This window comes from Amphiprion ocellaris, chromosome 8 (genome assembly GCF_022539595.1).
Source record: "Amphiprion ocellaris isolate individual 3 ecotype Okinawa chromosome 8, ASM2253959v1, whole genome shotgun sequence".
NCBI classification, from domain to species: Eukaryota; Metazoa; Chordata; class Actinopteri; family Pomacentridae; genus Amphiprion; species Amphiprion ocellaris.
Window position 1 is genome coordinate 31,792,112 of NC_072773.1, and position 20,279 is coordinate 31,812,390.

General features: G+C 37.8%; 2 protein-coding genes across 4 annotated transcripts in view; one reads left to right on the forward strand and one right to left on the reverse strand.

Moving 5' to 3' along the window:
- The first annotated feature begins 6,807 nt into the window (after positions 1 to 6,807).
- Positions 6,808 to 10,740, forward strand: mipa (major intrinsic protein of lens fiber a). The gene is made up of 4 exons (XM_023282240.3): positions 6,808 to 7,564; positions 7,830 to 7,994; positions 8,091 to 8,171; positions 8,265 to 10,740. Exons 1-4 carry the CDS (start codon positions 7,205 to 7,207, stop codon positions 8,448 to 8,450), a joined length of 792 nt encoding a protein of 263 aa, XP_023138008.1. The 5' UTR covers positions 6,808 to 7,204; the 3' UTR covers positions 8,451 to 10,740.
- The window catches only part of stat6 (signal transducer and activator of transcription 6, interleukin-4 induced), a 37,819-nt gene continuing 28,045 nt past the window's right edge, over positions 10,506 to 20,279 (reverse strand). For all 3 annotated transcript variants that reach the window (XM_055012706.1, XM_055012707.1, XM_055012705.1), the window contains 3 exons: positions 14,111 to 14,176; positions 12,582 to 12,659; positions 10,506 to 12,479 (listed from right to left, as the gene is read on the reverse strand). In XM_055012706.1, the coding sequence (XP_054868681.1) occupies positions 12,419 to 12,479; positions 12,582 to 12,659; positions 14,111 to 14,176 (205 nt within the window). In that variant the 3' untranslated portion in view covers positions 10,506 to 12,418. The remainder of the gene's footprint in view (positions 12,480 to 12,581; positions 12,660 to 14,110; positions 14,177 to 20,279) is intronic.

The following is a 20,279-nucleotide window of genomic DNA, read 5'->3' on the forward strand; positions in this document are numbered from 1 at the left end:
AACAGAAGCCTTAAAACTTGTGACCATGAGTCTTGATTTCACATTTAGACCATCCATCTGAGTTCTTCTCAGACTTTCACCTGTGGGTTTTTTAGAAATCCTGAACAAACTTTGATTCTCTTCACTGAACAGTAAAGTTTGTGGAGATCAGAAGGTAACATTAGTTTGATCGATGCCTTCAACCTCTAGTAGACTTTATCTGGAAATCAGTTTTCTGAAATGAGTTCTTAGTAAATCTGTCCACAATCAAACCAAGAACATAGAAAGAGGAAATGTTTGAAGAAACAACTTGATGTTTTCATTTCAGACTAGAAAACACTTTAAGGCCTTCATCTGTTTTTGCTCTTTTGATCATTTTATTATTTCTTCTGTTTAATTTGATCTTCTAAAGTTTAACTGGTGCCCTTTCAAAGCTTTTGTCTTTTTAATGTTTGTTGATTTTTCAAATGTTTTATCAGCTTGTTTGAAAAATTTCCTTTTCTTTCCCAATGTTTAATTTTTCGATTAAATCTTTAAGGTTTTTCTTTTGAAATGTTTACCACCTTTTAATGTTTAATTTTCTTTTTTAATGCTTCATTGTATTTTCTGTTAAATTCCTATTTAAAGTTTTATTGTCTTTAAGATTTAATTGTCTAATTAAACATTTAATTTTTTAATTAAATGTTTTGACTTTTAAAGGTTTAATAATCTAATTAAATGTTTTGTATTTTTCTAAATGTGTAATATTCTTGTTTAATTGTATTTTTTAAATGTTTAATTATGTAAAATATTTCATCGCTAATGTTTCATATTTTTGTTTAAAAAATTTTGTTTAATTTCATAATTACATGCTTTGTATCTTACATTTAATTATCTAATTAAATATTTTGTCTAATATAATTTAATTGTATTTAATGTTTAATTTTCTTTTTAAAAGTTTTATTATATTAAATATTTTTTTCCTTTGATTTAATTGCTTTTTTACTGTAGTTTATTTCTTTAATCTTCTTCTTCTGTCAAGATTTTAACCCCAACCTTAAAAATGAAATAAACCCTTAAATCACAATGAAAATACTTCTGTTGTCACAATCATGAGTTAGTCAGTTATTCACTTTATCAATTCAACTTTATTTGTTTAGCACCTTTCACACAGATTACAAAACTAAACAAGCAAAGAGAAAAAACTATGATTAAAACTCAAAAACAAACGAAAAGGAAAAAGATTTAACATGGTAATAAAATATGTTGTGTCCAGGGGATGGAGGGAGTTTATTGAAGCCTTCTTGGGCTCACATGGGAAATCATTTAAAATATAAACTTGATATTCAGTCTAAGGAAACTGGAAACTGCAGAGCGACAGAAGAACCAACAATATCTCCTGTTTTCTCCTTTAATGAGTCGATTCTTCTTGTGCTTTCAGACCAAAGAACTACAGACTCTTCACAACCTGCTCAAACTCTTGGTACAGGACCTCACCACATGGGTCAAGAAGGTTTCCTTCTCCTCATTTCTACTCTGAAGCTCACCTTCTCCTGCTCAAACTGCTGACAAATGTTTCTGCTGCTCTAAAGTCTGCTCTCCAGAACTTCCTAAAAACTCTCAAAGTCTCTTCTGCTCCAGGTTGCTTTGTAGAACTGTTGCAGAAAACCTCACTAAACCACATGGAGGGGCCTCAAGATAGTCGTCCAAATGAAACTGTACAAAAACCAAACAAGCACAACCCAAACGCTAAAGTCTCCTGCAGCCTACCAGAGAACCTCTTTAAACAGAGAATCAGGACAGGAACTCTTACCTTCTGGACAACCAACGCTGGTTCTCAAACAAGAATACAGAATGTGTCTGACCAAAAACCTCTGAAGACTCACTACAGCCAAGATAAAGACACAACTCAGCTGCACCAAATCCACTAATCACTGCAAACATTAGCACCATGTGCTAACTGTGGCTAAAGAACCTCATTTACCAAGACAACTATCCAGTACAAAGCCCTAAAACACACCAAGAAACACATTAAAGACGATTTTACTGCTGGAAGCTGCAAGCCAACACCTAAAGAACAAACTAAAGCAATGGAGCCAAACCCGGTTCTATGGTGAAGAGAATCAGAGGAAATGTTTGTCTGCAGCTAAATAAAGCAGGAAGATACTGAGCTGCTCAGGTGTTCCTGATAACACCAAGCAGCCACCTGGACAGCCAATAGGAACACAGCTTCCTGGAAGTCCAGAGGGCTGGGTTAGTGAAGGAAATTTAGTTTAAAGTTGAAGCAGAAAGTTAACAAAGAAAGTTGAAAACCACCTTCTGATCCCTGAAATCTCTGAGTTTTCACACAAAGAACACCTGAACATGTCAAACTGGTTCCATAGTAGAACCATCATTGTAAAAACGTCATAGTATGGTGTGTTGCTCAAAAAACATTAGGACCCGGCTGTCAGGGGACAAACATGTAAGAAACATGAGAACAGAGAGAACCCAACCAGTAGGTCACAGTTTATCATCCCCCAGTCATCTCCTGAAGTCCATATGGTGAGAGACATCAGTATCTGGTTGTTCATTTACCAGAGGATGCTTATAATCATGCTGATGTGGTCTGTACTCTGCAGTATTTTAGTGACTCAATAAATGCCTAAGTTGTTTTTTTAAATGCTTTTTAGTTTTTAATAAACATTTAATCGCCTATATGTAATCAATAAATGGCCTTTGCCCATCTTAAGAAAAATTCACTCAGAACTCTGATATGTTAACAGTACTAAATAAATCAATAAATACATGCATACACACATAAATAAGTTAATACATTAACTGTGTTAAGATTTAGATTTTTAAAAAATTTGTTTATGTTTTTGCAGAATCCAGTATTGCTCACTGGTTGGTCATTACATTTTGTTAGTTTGATTTCACTGTTTAAAATGATGCCACCTCTTTTCAGACAGAACCTGTGATAATAAAACAATACAAATTTTTTAGTTCCGTGTTAATAAAGCACTTAAAGCTTTAAGTATGGCTAAATGCTTTTTTCAAAATTAAATATATCACTCCTTAGGTGGTAGTGGCCCCAAGTTCAGTAAAGTTGGAAAGATATTCACAGATTCACACTTCCAGCATCAATAACTCGTTAGATATAGGTTGTCAAAACATAAACGGTGCCTCTTTCCCATTGTTGCAAGGCAGACAATATGCTACAAGCCCAGTTTTATCAAAAGTAGCTGTCTTTCAAGCTACAGGAATAACATTGGTGTCTATGGAGTGAACAGGGTCCGTCTGCAATTTGCAAAACCACTGCAACAGTAAAGAGAGACAAATATTCAATAACTTCACTCTTATACATTGTAGTGTCACTAAAATCACTGCAGCCTTCAACTGGCTCCTGTTGACAAAGTGTTTTAACAGAAATGTAAATGCTGTAATTTGATTCTTTTAATGAACCATGTAACTTGAATGGATGTGATGCTGGTGTGACCACAGTGCACACGTCTGATGTTGCTCACAGTGGTCCAAGGGATGCTCAGGGAGTTTGTGTGTTTGCTCAGACTCAGGAAAAATTAGAGGGAAAATTGCTTTGGAGGCTTGTGTGTTTGACTCAGTGTGTTAAAAACCTTTGCGTTTTTCTTATGCCATGGGTAAACATTTCTAATAAACTTAAACATTGAAGAAATACTGGTGACTGTAATTGTTCTCCTGACATTACTGGCCACAAAGAGAAGCCTTCCTAACAGTTCACTTGTAACCAACGAACCACAAACTCAGCGATCCCTGATCTGTGTAAAGATGTTCTCTAAAGTTCAGCTGAAGTGAATCTGAGGTTTCACAGTGCTCTGTTTCCATGGTGAGCTCTGGTAATATCACAAGTAAATTTGATACAGAAATTAAAATATCTTTGCGAAGGCAGACATCATGGAAATTTCAGCTCAACTTCACAATGCATTTTTACACAGAACCCTTACTGTGGACTTCCATTAGGGGGGAGTCTTTCAAAGGCCTGTGTTGAGAGGAGTAACAGCTGCAGCAACCTGAAGCTCTTAAACCCTTTGATGTGCAGCGTGGGCCAGGACATACCCATTTTCTATTGGATTTGGGTCACTTTGACCTATGTTGTGCCTCAAAGGGTTAAACATGCATATAGGCATGTATGAAGTATTGTTTGAGGACAGAATTAAACAAGAAAAGCACTCAAAACGCAGTACTCTGCCAAGGCTGTTCATTCCCACATATGGCATCGTCAGAAATGCAGCATATTTTTGTAGAACTACAGTTTTTGTTTTTATTCGTAATTGATGATCAGAAGTCACGGCAACATATAATGTTGACATTTAATATAGATTTACCCACAAACAAAATGTCTTTACGCTAAGCAAAGGCGTGTGTTATGCATGTGTATGTTATGTACGGATACCAAATGGTGTGACTTTAATACGTAGTAGGGGACGGGAATTAACAGGACTCGGAAACACCCCCACAATTTAATCAGTTGTTTCTTGTATCATTTCTGAAAAGTCCGTAGTGGTGGATTTGTAGTAGGATCGCAGTCATATGATCGTCAACAGGCAGCTTCGCATTCACTTGTTATCTGGGTTACAGTGACACCATGCCGCTATCTCGCCATGGAAGAGAAATCCTTAACTAATCCTTGGATCCAGACTACAAGCTGCATCACTGCCAAAATCTAATCAGGTGGTCTTTGTGTCATTTCTAACCTTCCCTGAAAATTTCATCCAAATCCGTTTTTGAGTTCTGTTGTGCACAGACAGACAGATTCTCGTATGCCAATCGTCACATAACTCCACCGCGTTCCTTGTTGGAGTTTAAAAAAAAAAAAAAAGTTGTTCACATTGTTCTAGAATCTATTTCCATGGAAATGTGAAATGTCACTGTGACCACTGTGCAGTGATTCACTACACTGCTTCTAACCTCACTGGGGTTTTTCAGGGGCTTCCCAGCTCCTCTGCACTACTGAAAGGGAAGTGCAAACCTGGAATTCCCTTCTACTGTAATTCTACAATGTAAATACAGTACAAACACAGAAATAGTTCAGAAAGTTACTGTCTAGCTATTATTGGATTTATAGTTTTAAAAGTAATTATCTGTCAGTAAAGGCTGCAGATGATTCATTAACCACATTAGATTGTTACTGAGGTCAGAATCAGAAATGCTTAATTGATCCCTGAGGGGAAATTACTTGTTGATGTTGAAAAGATCCCCATTCTGCAGTTTCAGAAGTTCCTAAAATGAAAGTGTCTTATGTAAATTGACTATCTGAATGAAATGCAATGAGGATTTTTAGAGTTTATACTGTATAAACTTCAAACTGAACCTCTGCAGTACATGTTTCGACCACTGCGTGGTGAACACGGGCCAGAGCTTCTAATCCACAGTGAGATGTTTAGGGGCTGCATGTTATGTATGTGTCAGCAGTCTGGACCCAGAGAACAGGAAAACACAATGCAAGCACCTTTTCAACACCCTCCCCCTGTAAAACTAAACTGTGGGCTTAAACCCATAATGGGGGGCTTAGGGAGTCACGAGAAGGGCATAATACTCATCACAATAGAGATGCGCCCACTGGCAAATTATAGTAATAAACTGTCAGGATCAGAACAGCACTATTTATCACTGTTTGTATAGTTATTTTCATCTGCAAACCACAAAAACTGTCCATCATATGAAACAGAACTTTAAAAGGAAAGTACTTTTTGGGACATGGAAATTATAAACGTATATTCTCTTGATATCCGCCGAACTCCGAGATGTCCACAGCACAAAGGGTATCTATCTATCTATCTATTTATCTATCTATCTATGGAACAGCAAACTCACACTTTCAGTACTGACAGCAACACAATCAGATCATAGAAACGAGCAGAAACTGTGGCTGCCAGCGTTTTGTTTCCATGCATGAAAGGAGAAAGGCAGTGAGCTCAGCATAATCCTTTCAGAGCATCGCAGTCGTCCCTTTGGCTGCCCTGGTCAGCATGATGCTCCAGTGCAGATGATCAATGCCAGGCCTGCTCTCCCCTCTTCCTCTCCAGCCGTGGATTTTCCACTGCTTTATCCAACCTGAGCCTCCAAACCAATCCACCGCACACAATGTAAAACTCTGCCTAATCAGTTCTGCTGCCACAAGCCTAATTTGTACGAATCCAGATCACAAGTGGGAGAAATTGAGAAATTGCTCGTGCTTCATGGGTCGCGGCTTTGATTACAGTAAATGTCAGCCGTGCATTATGGAGGAGGCCATTAAAGGAAAATGATGAGGAATCACTGAGAAAATGACACTGTAATCATATTAATTGCTGTGCTTGTGACAATATCAAAATTACTGGAAATGATGTAAAAGTTTAATACACTCCACTTCCCTCTTACAGATTTTCGCCCACTGCTTTTCTGTTTTCAGGTTTTCTCAAGAGGGGGTTTCACACTTTTCCACAGTTGCTCTGGGTGGAGTTTTTTTCCCCTTTTCTCTGGGTTAATGTTTCAGTCAGGCTTTTGGAGGTACTTAGGTGCTTCATTTCAACCTCCTCCAGTAAAACCAGACATGTAGTTGAACCTTGAAAAAGCTGGAAAACATCCAGTGTGATGCTCTTAAACATTTATATTTAGCAGATGAGCACCACATATGATTAAACGCACATTTCTTAATTATTTCTGTGCTTATTAAATTTGCAGCCTGTTATTCTGGGTTCGGTGGTTTCTCTCTGAGCAGAGGGAGGTCAGAGCACAAGAAGGGTTAAATGACTTTGTTGTGATTTGTGGCATTGTGCACTGACCCCTCCCCTGGGCTCGGTGGCACTGTGGTGGCCCTGGGGTGTTATAAAAAGGCCTCCGAGCTCCCCCTGCTCTGGTAAAGAGGCTGAATGTCTGCAGGACATGCTTAACGTTTGTCTATCCATGTTCTTCTACTAACAACCAGCGGGGTTGGCATTACATAGATGCACAGAGACTGGCGCACTGCTCCACTCAGGAGCTCTCTATGACAGAAATCAGAGTTCAGAAGGCAGAGCAGCAGAGAATTCACATGAGAGTTACATGTTGAGCAGGTTACGTGTCGTTGCATTTAGCTTTAGAGAGGCAGTTTCTGTTTGAGGGCAGATTTTTGTTTCTTGCTCTGTGTTTTTTGGTCTCAGACACAGTTGTAGCTGTGGAGAAGCAGCATTCTCTTTTTAGTTGATTAGTTAGTTTTCCTTTCCATCCCTCCACTGTTTTAGAAGCTGCTTTTTGACCTTTTGCCACCATGTGGGAGTTCAGGTCCATGTCGTTCTGGCGGGCGGTGTTCGCCGAGTTCTACGGCACCATGTTCTTTGTGTTCTTTGGGCTCGGGGCGGCCCTCCGCTGGACCACCGGGCCGCACAATGTTCTTCACGTTGCCTTTTGCTTTGGGCTGGCGGCTGCCACCTTCATCCAGTCCATCGGCCACATCAGCGGAGGACACATCAACCCGGCCGTCACCTTCGCCTACCTGATTGGTTCTCAGATGTCCCTGTTCCGTGCTTTCTTCTACATCATGGCTCAGTGTCTCGGAGCGCTGGCTGGTGCTGCTGTGCTCTACGGGGTCACACCCAGCAACATGAGGGGAAACCTGGCACTGAACACGGTAAGATCACCTTCAATCACTCAAATAATCATTTACTACAGTTAGACACACTGGCTCTGACTGTAGATTTACATTTTTCACATGCAAAGTTTAATATTAACAGTGGATTAAACTATGTAAAATAAGTCTTTACACAAAACTAAATTGAGACAATGAAAATGCACATCTGCGAGTACAGATACAGCAGTTTACAATTCTGCATAAAATTACAAACTATGCATGTGTGTTTTGAACACATCTCTCTTTCTTTTTCTTTCGTATTCAGCTGCAGCCCGGCATCAGCCTCGGTATGGCCACTACGATGGAGGTTTTCCTCACCCTCCAGCTCGTTGTCTGCATCTTCGCCGTGACAGACGAGAGGCGCAACGGACGCCTGGGCTCTGCTGCTCTGGCCATCGGCTTCTCTGTGCTCATGGGGCATCTTCTCGGGGTAAGAACCAACACAAAATTGGTTTAAAATGTAAAAACTTGCTCTATGTATCATATCACATATACGTATGAACTTCTGTTTGTGTCTGTTTCCTAGATGTACTACACTGGAGCAGGTATGAACCCAGCAAGGTCCTTCGCCCCGGCTGTCCTGGTCAGGAACTTTGTCAACCACTGGGTAAGATAATTGTAAATATTTCACACTAAGAATTATTTCAGCATTAATGTGATGTCCTCAGACTCAGCAACGCCTCTCTGCGTCTTCTGTCAGGTGTACTGGGTGGGGCCGATGATCGGCGGCGCCATGGGTGCCCTACTGTACGACTTCATGCTGTTCCCTCGCATGCGCGGCCTCTCCGAGAGGCTCGCCACACTGAAGGGCACTCGGCCCCCGGAGGCTGAAGGCCAGCAGGAGACCAGAGGAGAGCCCATCGAGCTCAAGACACAGGCCCTATAAGCCTGGAGTAGGAGATCGGCTTTCTGACCCCCCTACCCCTCACCCATCACGCCTCACCCTGCACCCTCAGTTCCTGGTCCATCCTCAGCCCACACACTGTTTTTGCACACATACCTCCTCTCCGCCTCCACACATGCTAACACAGATCCCCCCAGCACCTTTGTTTCCCTTTGTTCTGCATCCAGAACTGGACTTACTGCATCACAGTGAAGGGGCGCCCACAGCCCTGAACGCCTCTCCTGATCTCACATCTGCCCATCCTCCGTTCTCCTCTTCCCTCCTCGGAATGCAGGACAAAGATGGTGGGTTAGAAGAAGACTTGCCACTGAAGGAAGCACCCTGTGCCCTGTGGTGTGGGGAGTCAGCCACTCCCGGCTGACCAGGTGGCTATAACTGCTCAGGACAGGGGCCGCTATCTCGATCTTTCCTTCCCTTTTTCTCTCTCTTTCTGTTTTTTCTCCCTATTTTGTAGTCTGCTAGGAGTGAAGCTACAGTAGAGCAGTGGACTTCTGCATGCTTTTCCATTTTGATCCAGTTTGATCTCGCCCTTTGTTTGTTTTGTTTCATGAACTTTGGGTAAATTACACGTAGGTATTGTACTTTACCGGTATTTATTTGGCTTCTCTTTTTTTTCTTTTTTTTAGTTGTGTGTGTGTGTGTGTGTGTGTGTGTGTGTGTGTGTGTGTGTGTGTGACAATGAGAGAAAGACATGAGTGAGTGTGCATGCATGTCTGTGCGCATGTGTATGCTTGTGTGCTTGTTTTAAGTGATCATTTTTATTTTTCTCTTTTCATTGCCGCAATCCTTTGTCTGTATCATGATTTTATTTTATTTATTTTGGTTTATCATGCAAGCTTATTTTAGGGAAAGATGCTGCCTTTTCATTGCCCTCACTGATACTGCAAAAGTTTAATACACAAATTCAACCAATTTCATGTTTAGAGTGATCCCATTTTTATATCAGATTGAAATAATCTGCGCATCTGAGTCACATCTTAAAGCCAAAATCCAACAGTTCAGAGTATGTGTCTCATCTAGTGACGCACGAACACACACACACGCACACACTCATATTTATATTAAAATAAAAATCACACAAAACTACTTGGTTGTTTGTGAGCTCAGTCTTCAATTAAGTTACTTAAAATGATAATATTACGCCCAAATCTGTTCCCCTTTGTGGGAGATGTGCAGGATTGTACCTCCTTTTAACAACTTATACGGTATTTGTGTTGGGTTACTGACAGAAATTTGTCACCAAAGCTTTAGAGCAGTGTTTCTCACAGATTTGTGTACAGGTGTGTACTATTTGGTTTGCTTTTACTTTTGCGTGCCTGCCATGGAAAAACAAAGAGAGCAAACCTGACAAGCTGTCACAAGGAACAAGCGTTTTCTAGTTGAATTGTGTTGTTTGACATGACTGAAGGGTCTTTGTACATCAACTCAAGGTTAGACATGAAAGATTGCATGAGGTGTGATGGCTTCTTGCTGGTGTTGGCAAACACCTTCTCTTTTCTGGACTGAGCTGGGCGGCTCTTTGGGAGTGAGATAGTTTCACTGGACAAGGACCTCTTTGGTATTTGGGAGAAGAGCGAAGTTCATCGCCAGGAGATCTTTAGTGTGTTTGTTCAGGGTGGTAGACGTACATCTTTATTTTCAGACAGTCTACACGAGAGAGAATGAACTTTGAGGTTGAACTGGCCTGGTGTCCCCTCTCTCCTCCATCCCTCCTTCACTCACCCTACCTCCTCCCTTTGTTTACGAGGCAGCCATCTTGTTCTGCTCTAATGAGGGGACATCCACAGCTGCTGGGATGGAGGGAAGGGGACAGGCCCGCTGAGATAAGTTAGTATTTTACAAATTTCACCTGAGCAGTTGTTGAACCAGATATGTAAGCTGATTCTCTTTCTGCTTCTTCTACATAACCTTTTTTTCCGTGTGATTTCCCTGGCAGTGGTTGAGTAGAATTTACATTTTAATGACATGTTGAAATTAGAATTTGTTTTCTAATGGAAAAGCTTTGTGATGTACAGTGTAAAGTTTTCTTTTTTAAAAAAAAAAAAAAAAAACCCATTTCATGATTGTTGAAACTGGATGGACAGGAAATATGACATGCTAGTGACACGTCTCCTCTTTGGCTGATGGATCATGGAAGTGATGCCAGTTTTGTTACACATCAATATGCTTTGATTCAATGGACAGCCTTCATGGTAACAGGCATACCTTCCCAATCAAAATGCCATTGATTCATTATTTTTATATGTCAAAAAAAATCTGAAAAAGCTTTCAATTCCTTTTTGTCTGTTTTCTTTTAGACTCAATGTAGAAAAATAAATAGATGGTTCCAGACAAGACAGACCTACATTTGCATACACTGAACAAGCAAATCATAGATGTATCCAACATAACATACTACACTTCTCACACCTAAACCTAGAACCATTTACATAAAGGATGTGAGATGAGGTTCTATCTGTGATGCCACACGGGCAGTGAAGGTTGCAATTCATCTGTCTGTTAGAAAATAATCCTCTATGTGCAGTGATTTCAAATTTGCCACTAAGAGCTGTGATATTAGTGAATCTTAACTTAAGGGAAATGAGCAATGTCTTGTAAATAAATTTACACAAATATTTTGGATATTTTGAGAAAAACTGAGATTTTATTTGTCACCACAGTGGAAGATGAATTGTAGTAGTAGCATCAGGTTCGCTTATCCAAAGTCAGTCTACGAGTTATAAAAGGTTGAGTAAGGGTATATGCAACATGAAACATCCAACACACTGTTATATTATTACATGCATGGTGTTGATAGTGATGGTAGGTGGTGAAAAGCCTGCTATAAAAGCAAAAGTTGGTTTATGAGCAGTACGATTTAGAGCGAAAGATACCCAGGACCAGTTTAAGAATAATATTGTTCTTTACTGTGACGTTTCCTAATAACTGCAGAGGTGCTTTACTTTTCATCTTGTACACCATCCCTAGTTTCTATTTAATCTTTAAAACCATATCCCAAAAACAAAAAAAAACCCTGCAAATATACATCTTATGCGATACTTAAAGGTGGAATATGCAATTCTCAATCAATATCAATAGACATTGACAAATACAATCAATAATTCCTCATACTTTGTAAAAAATAAACTATCTCTGTCCAGACTCCCCCTTTAAATCAACATTACAACAATAAAAAATAAAATCTAAGTTTAGAATTTGTGTTTCAGCATATAGGGACTATATTTGTACTTTTTTTAAAATCACAGTTTCATCACTTGCATATCTTTTTTGTGTGTTTCTTTCTGCATTAGGGCATCAAAGTGAGAAATAAAATTTATATCCAGCTCACTATTTTCACAATTAAGCAGTTGAGAAAGAATAAACATACAAAATACTGATTAAAATTATCCAAGAAAGCTTGCTGTAGGTATGTACATATAAAAGAAAACACAAATGTGGAAATACTATTGAAATATGCCCGATTCATCTTCACTAAAAAATATACAGCAAGCACAGAGGACAACATGCAACATATTCCATGCTTGTTGTTGAAAGAGCCCTGTAATCTGTACAGTAACCTGCTTCTACTGCTCGACACAAGCAAAGTAAGTAAAAGAAATCAACACTGACAAACCGACCACCAGGTGAGGGAAACAAAAGGTTCTTGGAGACGTGCACAACGAGACGCCGATGCTGTGACAGCGTTTTCCTTCTCGTTTGTTCTCAGTCTCACTTTGCCCTTGAAATGACTTCCTGCCTTCTTGTAGCATCAGCTCAGCATGTTGAGTCCCACAGAAATCACATTTGTCTCCCAAGAGTTTTAACTCAAAAGTACATGACAGCGTAGGTGTCGAAAGAAGAGAATTTGCACAGACGAGGGCACATCCCTCGTACGAACGTAAGGCAGATGAGGCTTCAGTCTCTATTTAACGTCTGCTTTGCACTCCGACAACAGCTGACAGGAAATCTTTTTAAGAATTCAGAGTCTCAATAATGCTGTCCAAGTCTATGTCCATATCGTTCCCTGCAGGACTGGAAAGACAGATGAACGCAGTCACCTCCTGTCTAAAGCTAGTTTTGGAAAAGTTAAAATAAGGCAGTGGATTTCATGCACAGACATCAGGGGAAACTTACATGTGGTGAGGAGTAGTGGGAGATTCAATTATGTCTGAAGGGATCTCCTGTGAGTTGAATGGTGACTGGAACGGATGCCTGCAAGAAACAGTAGTTAAATTAAAAAACACAACAACAAAAATTGAATCTCTTTTGATTAGTTACTTTGTAAAAAAAAAAAAATAATAATAAATTTTTAAAAAAAAGGAAAATCTGGAGTCAGTATGTGTAACTGTTTTCTCAATGTACCAAGGTATTACCAATACTGGAAAAAATGGGAACAGTAGTTCTAGACGTAACATTTAGTTTCCTTGCCTGTCTCTGCATGGTGTAAACACTGCCTGCAGCTAAATAATAAATCAAAGCCTTGTTATTTGAGTAATTGCATAAGTAATCAAATATGCATCACAGTGAGTTTTCTGAAGGTGTGTTCTTTTCAGGAAGCAATGAAGAGTAGTCGTGTGAATTGTACTAAATACAAAATACGCTGCCAGGCCAAAAAAAAAATTTAAAAATCGCACACTAATATTTTGTTGGACTGCCTTTATCTCTGAAAATGGCACACGTTCGCTGTAGCATCGCTTCGATAAGTTTCTGCAATGTAACAGCATTTATTTCTGTCCAGAGATGCATTAATAGAGTCGGACCGCTGCAAAAAGTCTTCTCCAGCACATCCCAAAGATTCTCAATGGGGCTGAGGTCTGGACTCTGTGGAGGACAATCCATGTGTGAAAATGACGTCCAATACTCCCTGATCCACTCATTCACAATGTGAGCCCCATGAATCCTGGCATCGTCATCTTGGAACATGTCCATGACATCAGGGAAGAAAAACTCCATTGATGGAAAGACCTGGTCATTCAGTATATTCAGGTAGTCAGCTGACCTCATTCTTTGGGAACATAATGTTGCTGAACCTGATCAACCCCAGATCATAACTCTAACCCCCACAGACTGGTAGGCACTAGCCATGATGAGTGCATCACTTCATCTGCCTCTCTTCTTACCCTGATGCCCCCATCACTTTGGAACAGGGTAAATCTGGACTCATCAGATCACATGACCAACCACAGATGATGGTTCTCCACTATCCTTCAGGCTTTAATAATGCATTGAACGGTTCTTAACTTGATTGTAGTAGTTTCAGAAATCTCCTTAGTTGTTTTCTTTGCTTGATGTAGGCCAGTAATTTGATCCTCCTGAGACAGATTAACATCCTTTCCATGACCACAGGATTTGTCTTCCAACATGGTTGTTTAAGAAATGAGAAGCTCCTCACTGCATCAGCTAGAGTTAAATAAGTTGTTGCAGCTGAAACATTCATCACTGCAGTAATTATCCAATGGAAGGCTCTTACCCGTTTGCTGAGTTAGATCTAGGTGGCGACTTCTTTTTGGCCAGGCAGTGTATTTGTCCTTGGCTGAGACTACAGAGAAATTTGATTTATCTTGGATCGATTTCGTACCATTTTATGCAAGATGTTGCTGACAAGGTGAGCAGGTGGTATGAAAATGAAGTGAAAAAGAGCAACATGTGGAAGTGACACTTACACGCTGAAGCCCACGTGAGAGTTTTCATTCAGAGAAGCCATATTGGGAGGTGAGGGAGTGGCATCCCTGCACATAACCAAAGACAAGTCAGTAAAAGTAGCACAACACAACACTACCTCTGTGGACTTCTACTAGCAAAAATCAGACACTGAAATATTTAAAATGGAGAGATCTCTAAAATTAGAAAGAAAGAAAGAAAGTCTCTCACTGGGGATCAATTTAACCCCTAAAAACTCATCTCTGTATATCAAAGTTAGATACTGAAGATTTTTTCATCCCTTCCTACCTTAGATGAACCTTAATACACAGATCTACACAATCTCTGCCTTTCTCTCCAATCAGACTTCAACAGTCATGGCAGCTCAAGCACACCAGCTCACCTATGACTCTCCTCAAACACTGTTAAACTACTCTGAGCTACACAATGGCAACTTGTAACTACCCATTGTCGGAGTATTTAAACAGAAGTGGAGGTCTTCTATTACAAAATGCATGCGTACTACCGCACTGGTACTCACAAAAAAGAACATTATTTTTTGTACAGGTCAAGATTCAAAAGCTTTCCAAGATACCAAGTGTTAGTTTGTGTCAGTTTTATTTAGAATTTTATTGAAAAATCCTCAAATCTATAAATATGCAAATTCATTTTAAAAGATTAGCCTCTGCTTTCTAATACATCGCTGGTTTGTGCAATGCAGGTTTCAAGTTTTCACATTATTCTGGTCTAAGTTGCCTTTTAGATGAGGACTGACTACAACCTGGGATGATAAAGTCACTGAACAACTTAGGTTGCTGGTTACTGGACGTTTTGCTTCTATTTCAGCTGTTTCATGTTTCTTTGTTGTCATTTTGCATATGTGGAAGTTTTGTGTCACTTTGTGCATCTATTTGTTGTAGTTTTGTGTTTCTTTGTGCTCATTTTACATCTCTGATTGTTACATTGCATCATTATTTTACCTCTCATTGTAAATGTTTTGTGTCTTGGTATTAAATTTCTGTCTACTTGCGGTTGTCTTTAATCACTCTGTAGTCATATTACATCTGTGGTCATTTCATAGTAGTCTCCAGCAGTAGTAATCTGTGTACCTTTAATGTAGTTTTATGACTGTTCTCTGTAAACTCTGGTCTTGTTAATGATGGTTTAGTTTTTTGTTTGCAGTGTTTTTGTTGTTGCTTTGTTTGCTTCTCTTTGTTGATGTTTGTCTCTCCATAACAGTCTTCTGTCACTTCGGAGTTGTCATTAATCTTTTTGTTGTTTTGTGACTCTTTATAGCTGCTTTGTGTCTCATTGTACATATTTTTGCGGCTCTTTGTGGTCATTTTGCCTGTTGCAATCATTGTTTTGTGTCGAGTTGTAGTTTTGTATTTCTTTCAGTCATTTTGCCTCTTACTGTAGTAATTTTGTGTTTGATTGTAGTTGTCTTGCATCTGTTTGAAGTTGTTTTGTGTTTCATTGTAGTTGTTTCGCCTGTTGTAGATGTTTTGTGTCTGTTCTTAGTCATTTCCTCTCACATAGTAGTTGACTTGTGTCTCACTGTAGTTGTTTTGTTTCACACTGTAGTTGTTTTGTGTCGATTTTAAGTCATTTTTTCTCACATTGTCATTTTGTGTCCGATTGTAGTTGTTTTGTGTCTCATTGTAGTTGTTTTGTGTCTGACTATAGTTGTTTTGTGTGTATTTTTAGTCATTTTCTCTCTCATTGTAGCAATTTTGTGCCCGATTGTTGTTATTTTATGTCTCATAGTTGGATTGTGTCTATTTTTGTAATTTTGCTTGTAAATAAAGTCATGTTGTGTTGTGTCGTTTTTGTCATATTTTGGACGACATACTAGACTATGACATTTTTTCCACATTTTGGACAGCATGCTAAACTATGACAATTTAATGACAGACTAAACCATGGTGTTTTTTGGGCCCTTTTGTTGGTTTTTTTCAATAGGTAAGTCGAGAGCAAGACAGGAATGCAGGTAAGAACTGGAGTGAAGGGCCCTGACCTGGAATCGAAACAGTGTCTTTGAAACAGTTTTGTTTAAGAGTCGCCCTCTTAACCAGTTAAGCTAACTGAGCACCTTGTCGTTTTTTTTGCGCCAAAATTAATGATGATTTTTTTTTTCAAAGAAAATCTTTCTGGAGTGTTTTTCACGGCCTTCTTTACATTATTTCATCATATGGCACGTTTTTACAACATGTTGAAAAATTGCATTTTTTTTTCGACATAGTATACTATGGCGTTTTTTTTTGCGCCAAAATTCATGATGACTTTTTTTTTCAAATAAAACCTTGCTGGAGTGTTTTCACGGCCTCCTTTACATTATTTCATCATATGGCACGTTTTTACAAGATTTTTCAAAAATGGCATTTTTTTTCCGACATAGTATACTATGGCGTTTTTTTTGCGCCAAAATTCATGATTTTTTTTTCAATGAAAACCTTTCCGGAGGGCTTTTCACGGCCTCTTTTACATTATTTCATCATATGGCATGTTTTTACAAGATTTTTCAAAAATCGCATTTTTTTTCGACATAGTATACTATGGCGTTATTTTGCGCCAAAAATTCATGATGATTTTTTTTTTCAAAGAAAACCTTTCTGGAGTGTTTTTCACGGCCTCCTTTACATTATTTCATCATATGGCACATTTTTACATGTTGAAAAATTGAATTTTTTTTTTTCGACATAGTATACTATGGCGTTTTTTTTGCGCCAAAATTCGTGATGATTTTTTTTTCAAAGAAAACCTTTCTGGAGTGTTTTTCACGCCCTCCTGTACATTATTTCACCATATTGCACATTTTTACAACATGTTTGAAAAATGGCATTTTTTTTCGACATAAGGCGTTTTTTTTGCGCCAAAATTCATGATGATTTTTTTTTCAAAGAAAACCTTTCTGGAGTGTTTTTCACGGCCTCCTTGACATTATTTCACCATATTGCACGTTTTTACAACATGTTTGAAAAATGGCATTTTTTTTCGACATAGTATAGTAAGGCATTTTTTTTGCGCCAAAATTCGTGATGATTTTTTTTTCAAAGAAAACCTTTCTGGAGTGTTTTTCACGCCCTCCTTTACATTATTTCACCATATTGCACATTTTTACAACATGTTTGAAAAATTGCATTTTTTTTCGACATAGTATAGTAAGGCGTTTTTTTTGCGCCAAAATTCGTGATGATTTTTTTTTCAAAGAAAACCTTTCTGGAGTGTTTTTCACGCCCTCCTTTACATTCTTTCATCATATGGCACGTTTTTACAACATGTTTGAAAAATTGCATTTTTTTTCGACATAGTATAGTAAGGCATTTTTTTTGCGCCAAAATTCATGATGATTTGTTTTTCAAAGAAAACCTTTCTGGAGTGTTTTTCACGCCCTCCTTTACATTATTTCACCATATTGCACATTTTTACAACATGTTTGAAAAATGGCATTTTTTTTCGACATAGTATAGTAAGGCATTTTTTTTGCACCAAAATTCATGATGATTTGTTTTTCAAAGAAAACCTTTCTGGAGTGTTTTTCACGCCCTCTTTTACATTCTTTCATCATATGGCATGTTTTTACAACGTTTGAAAAATGGCATTTTTTTTCGACATAGTATAGCAAGGCATTTTTTTTGCGCCAAAATTCGTGATGATTTGTTTTTCAAAGAAAACCTTTCTGGAGTGTTTTTCACGCCCTCCTTTACATTATTTCACCATATTGCACATTTTTACAACATGTTTGAAAAATTGTATTTTCTTTCGACATAGTATAGTAAGGCGTTTTTTTTGCGCCAAAATTCGTGATGATTTGTTTTTCAAAGAAAACCTTTCTGGAGTGTTTTTCACGCCCTCCTGTACATTATTTCACCATATTGCACATTTTTACAACATGTTTGAAAAATGGCATTTTTTTTCGACATAGTATAGTAAGGCATTTTTTTTGCGCCAAAATTCGTGATGATTTTTTTTTCAAAGAAAACCTTTCTGGAGTGTTTTTCACGCCCTCCTTTACATTATTTCACCATATTGCACATTTTTACAACATGTTTGAAAAATTGTATTTTCTTTCGACATAGTATAGTAAGGCGTTTTTTTTGCGCCAAAATTCGTGATGATTTTTTTTTCAAAGAAAACCTTTCTGGAGTGTTTTTCACGCCCTCCTGTACATTATTTCACCATATTGCACATTTTTACAACATGTTTGAAAAATGGCATTTTTTTTCGACATAGTATAGTAAGGCGTTTTTTTTGCGCCAAAATTCATGATGATTTGTTTTTCAAAGAAAACCTTTCTGGAGTGTTTTTCACGCCCTCCTTTACATTCTTTCATCATATGGCACGATTTTACAACATGTTTGAAAAATGGCATTTTTTTTCGACATAGTATAGTAAGGCATTTTTTTTGCGCCAAAATTCATGATTTGTTTTTCAAAGAAAACCTTTCTGGAGTGTTTTTCACGGCCTCCTTTACATTATTTCACCATATTGCACATTTTTACAACATGTTTGAAAAATTGCATTTTTTTTCGACATAGTATAGTAAGGCGTTTTTTTTGCGCCAAAATTCGTGATGATTTTTTTTTCAAAGAAAACCTTTCTGGAGTGTTTTTCACGCCCTCCTTTACATTCTTTCATCATATGGCACGTTTTTACAACATGTTTGAAAAATGGCATTTTTTTTCGACATAGTATAGTAAGGCGTTTTTTTTGCGCCAAAATTCGTGATGATTTTTTTTTCAAAGAAAACCTTTCTGGAGTGTTTTTCACGCCCTCCTGTACATTATTTCACCATATTACACATTTTTACAACATGTTTGAAAAATGGCATTTTTTTTCGACATAGTATAGTAAGGCATTTTTTTTGCGCCAAAATTCATGATGATTTGTTTTTCAAAGAAAACCTTTCTGGAGTGTTTTTCACGCCCTCCTTTACATTCTTTCATCATATGGTACGTTTTTACAACATGTTTGAAAAATGGCATTTTTTTTTCGACATAGTATAGTAAGGCGTTTTTTTTGCGCCAAAATTCATGATGATTTGTTTTTCAAAGAAAACCTTTCTGGAGTGTTTTTCACGCCCTCCTTTACATTCTTTCATCATATGGCATGTTTTTACAACATGTTTGAAAAATGGCATTTTTTTTCGACATAGTATAGTAAGGCATTTTTTTTGAGCCAAAATTCATGATTTGTTTTTCAAAGAAAACCTTTCTGGAGTGTTTTTCACGCCCTCCTTTACATTATTTCACCATATTGCACATTTTTACAACATGTTTGAAAAATTGCATTTTTTTTCGACATAGTATAGTAAGGCGTTTTTTTTGCGCCAAAATTCGTGATGATTTTTTTTTCAAAGAAAACCTTTCTGGAGTGTTTTTCACGCCCTCCTGTACATTATTTCACCATATTGCACATTTTTACAACATGTTTGAAAAATGGCATTTTTTTTCGACATAGTATAGTAAGGCATTTTTTTTGCGCCAAAATTCATGATGATTTGTTTTTCAAAGAAAACCTTTCTGGAGTGTTTTTCACGCCCTCTTTTACATTCTTTCATCATATGGCACGTTTTTACAACATGTTTGAAAAATGGCATTTTTTTTCGACATAGTATAGCAAGGCATTTTTTTTGCGCCAAAATTCATGATGATTTGTTTTTCAAAGAAAACCTTTCTGGAGTGTTTTTCACGCCCTCCTTTACATTATTTCACCATATTGCACATTTTTACAACATGTTTGAAAAATTGCATTTTTTTTCGACATAGTATAGTAAGGCGTTTTTTTTTGCGCCAAAATTCGTGATGATTTTTTTTTCAAAGAAAACCTTTCTGGAGTGTTTTTCACGCCCTCCTGTACATTATTTCACCATATTGCACATTTTTACAACATGTTTGAAAAATTGCATTTTTTTTCGACATAGTATAGTAAGGCGTTTTTTTTGCGCCAAAATTCATGATGATTTGTTTTTCAAAGAAAACCTTTCTGGAGTGTTTTTCACGCCCTCCTTTACATTCTTTCATCATATGGCACGATTTTACAACATGTTTGAAAAATGGCATTTTTTTTCGACAGTATAGTAAGGCATTTTTTTTGCGCCAAAATTCATGATTTGTTTTTCAAAGAAAACCTTTCTGGAGTGTTTTTCACGCCCTCCTTTACATTATTTCACCATATTGCACATTTGTACAA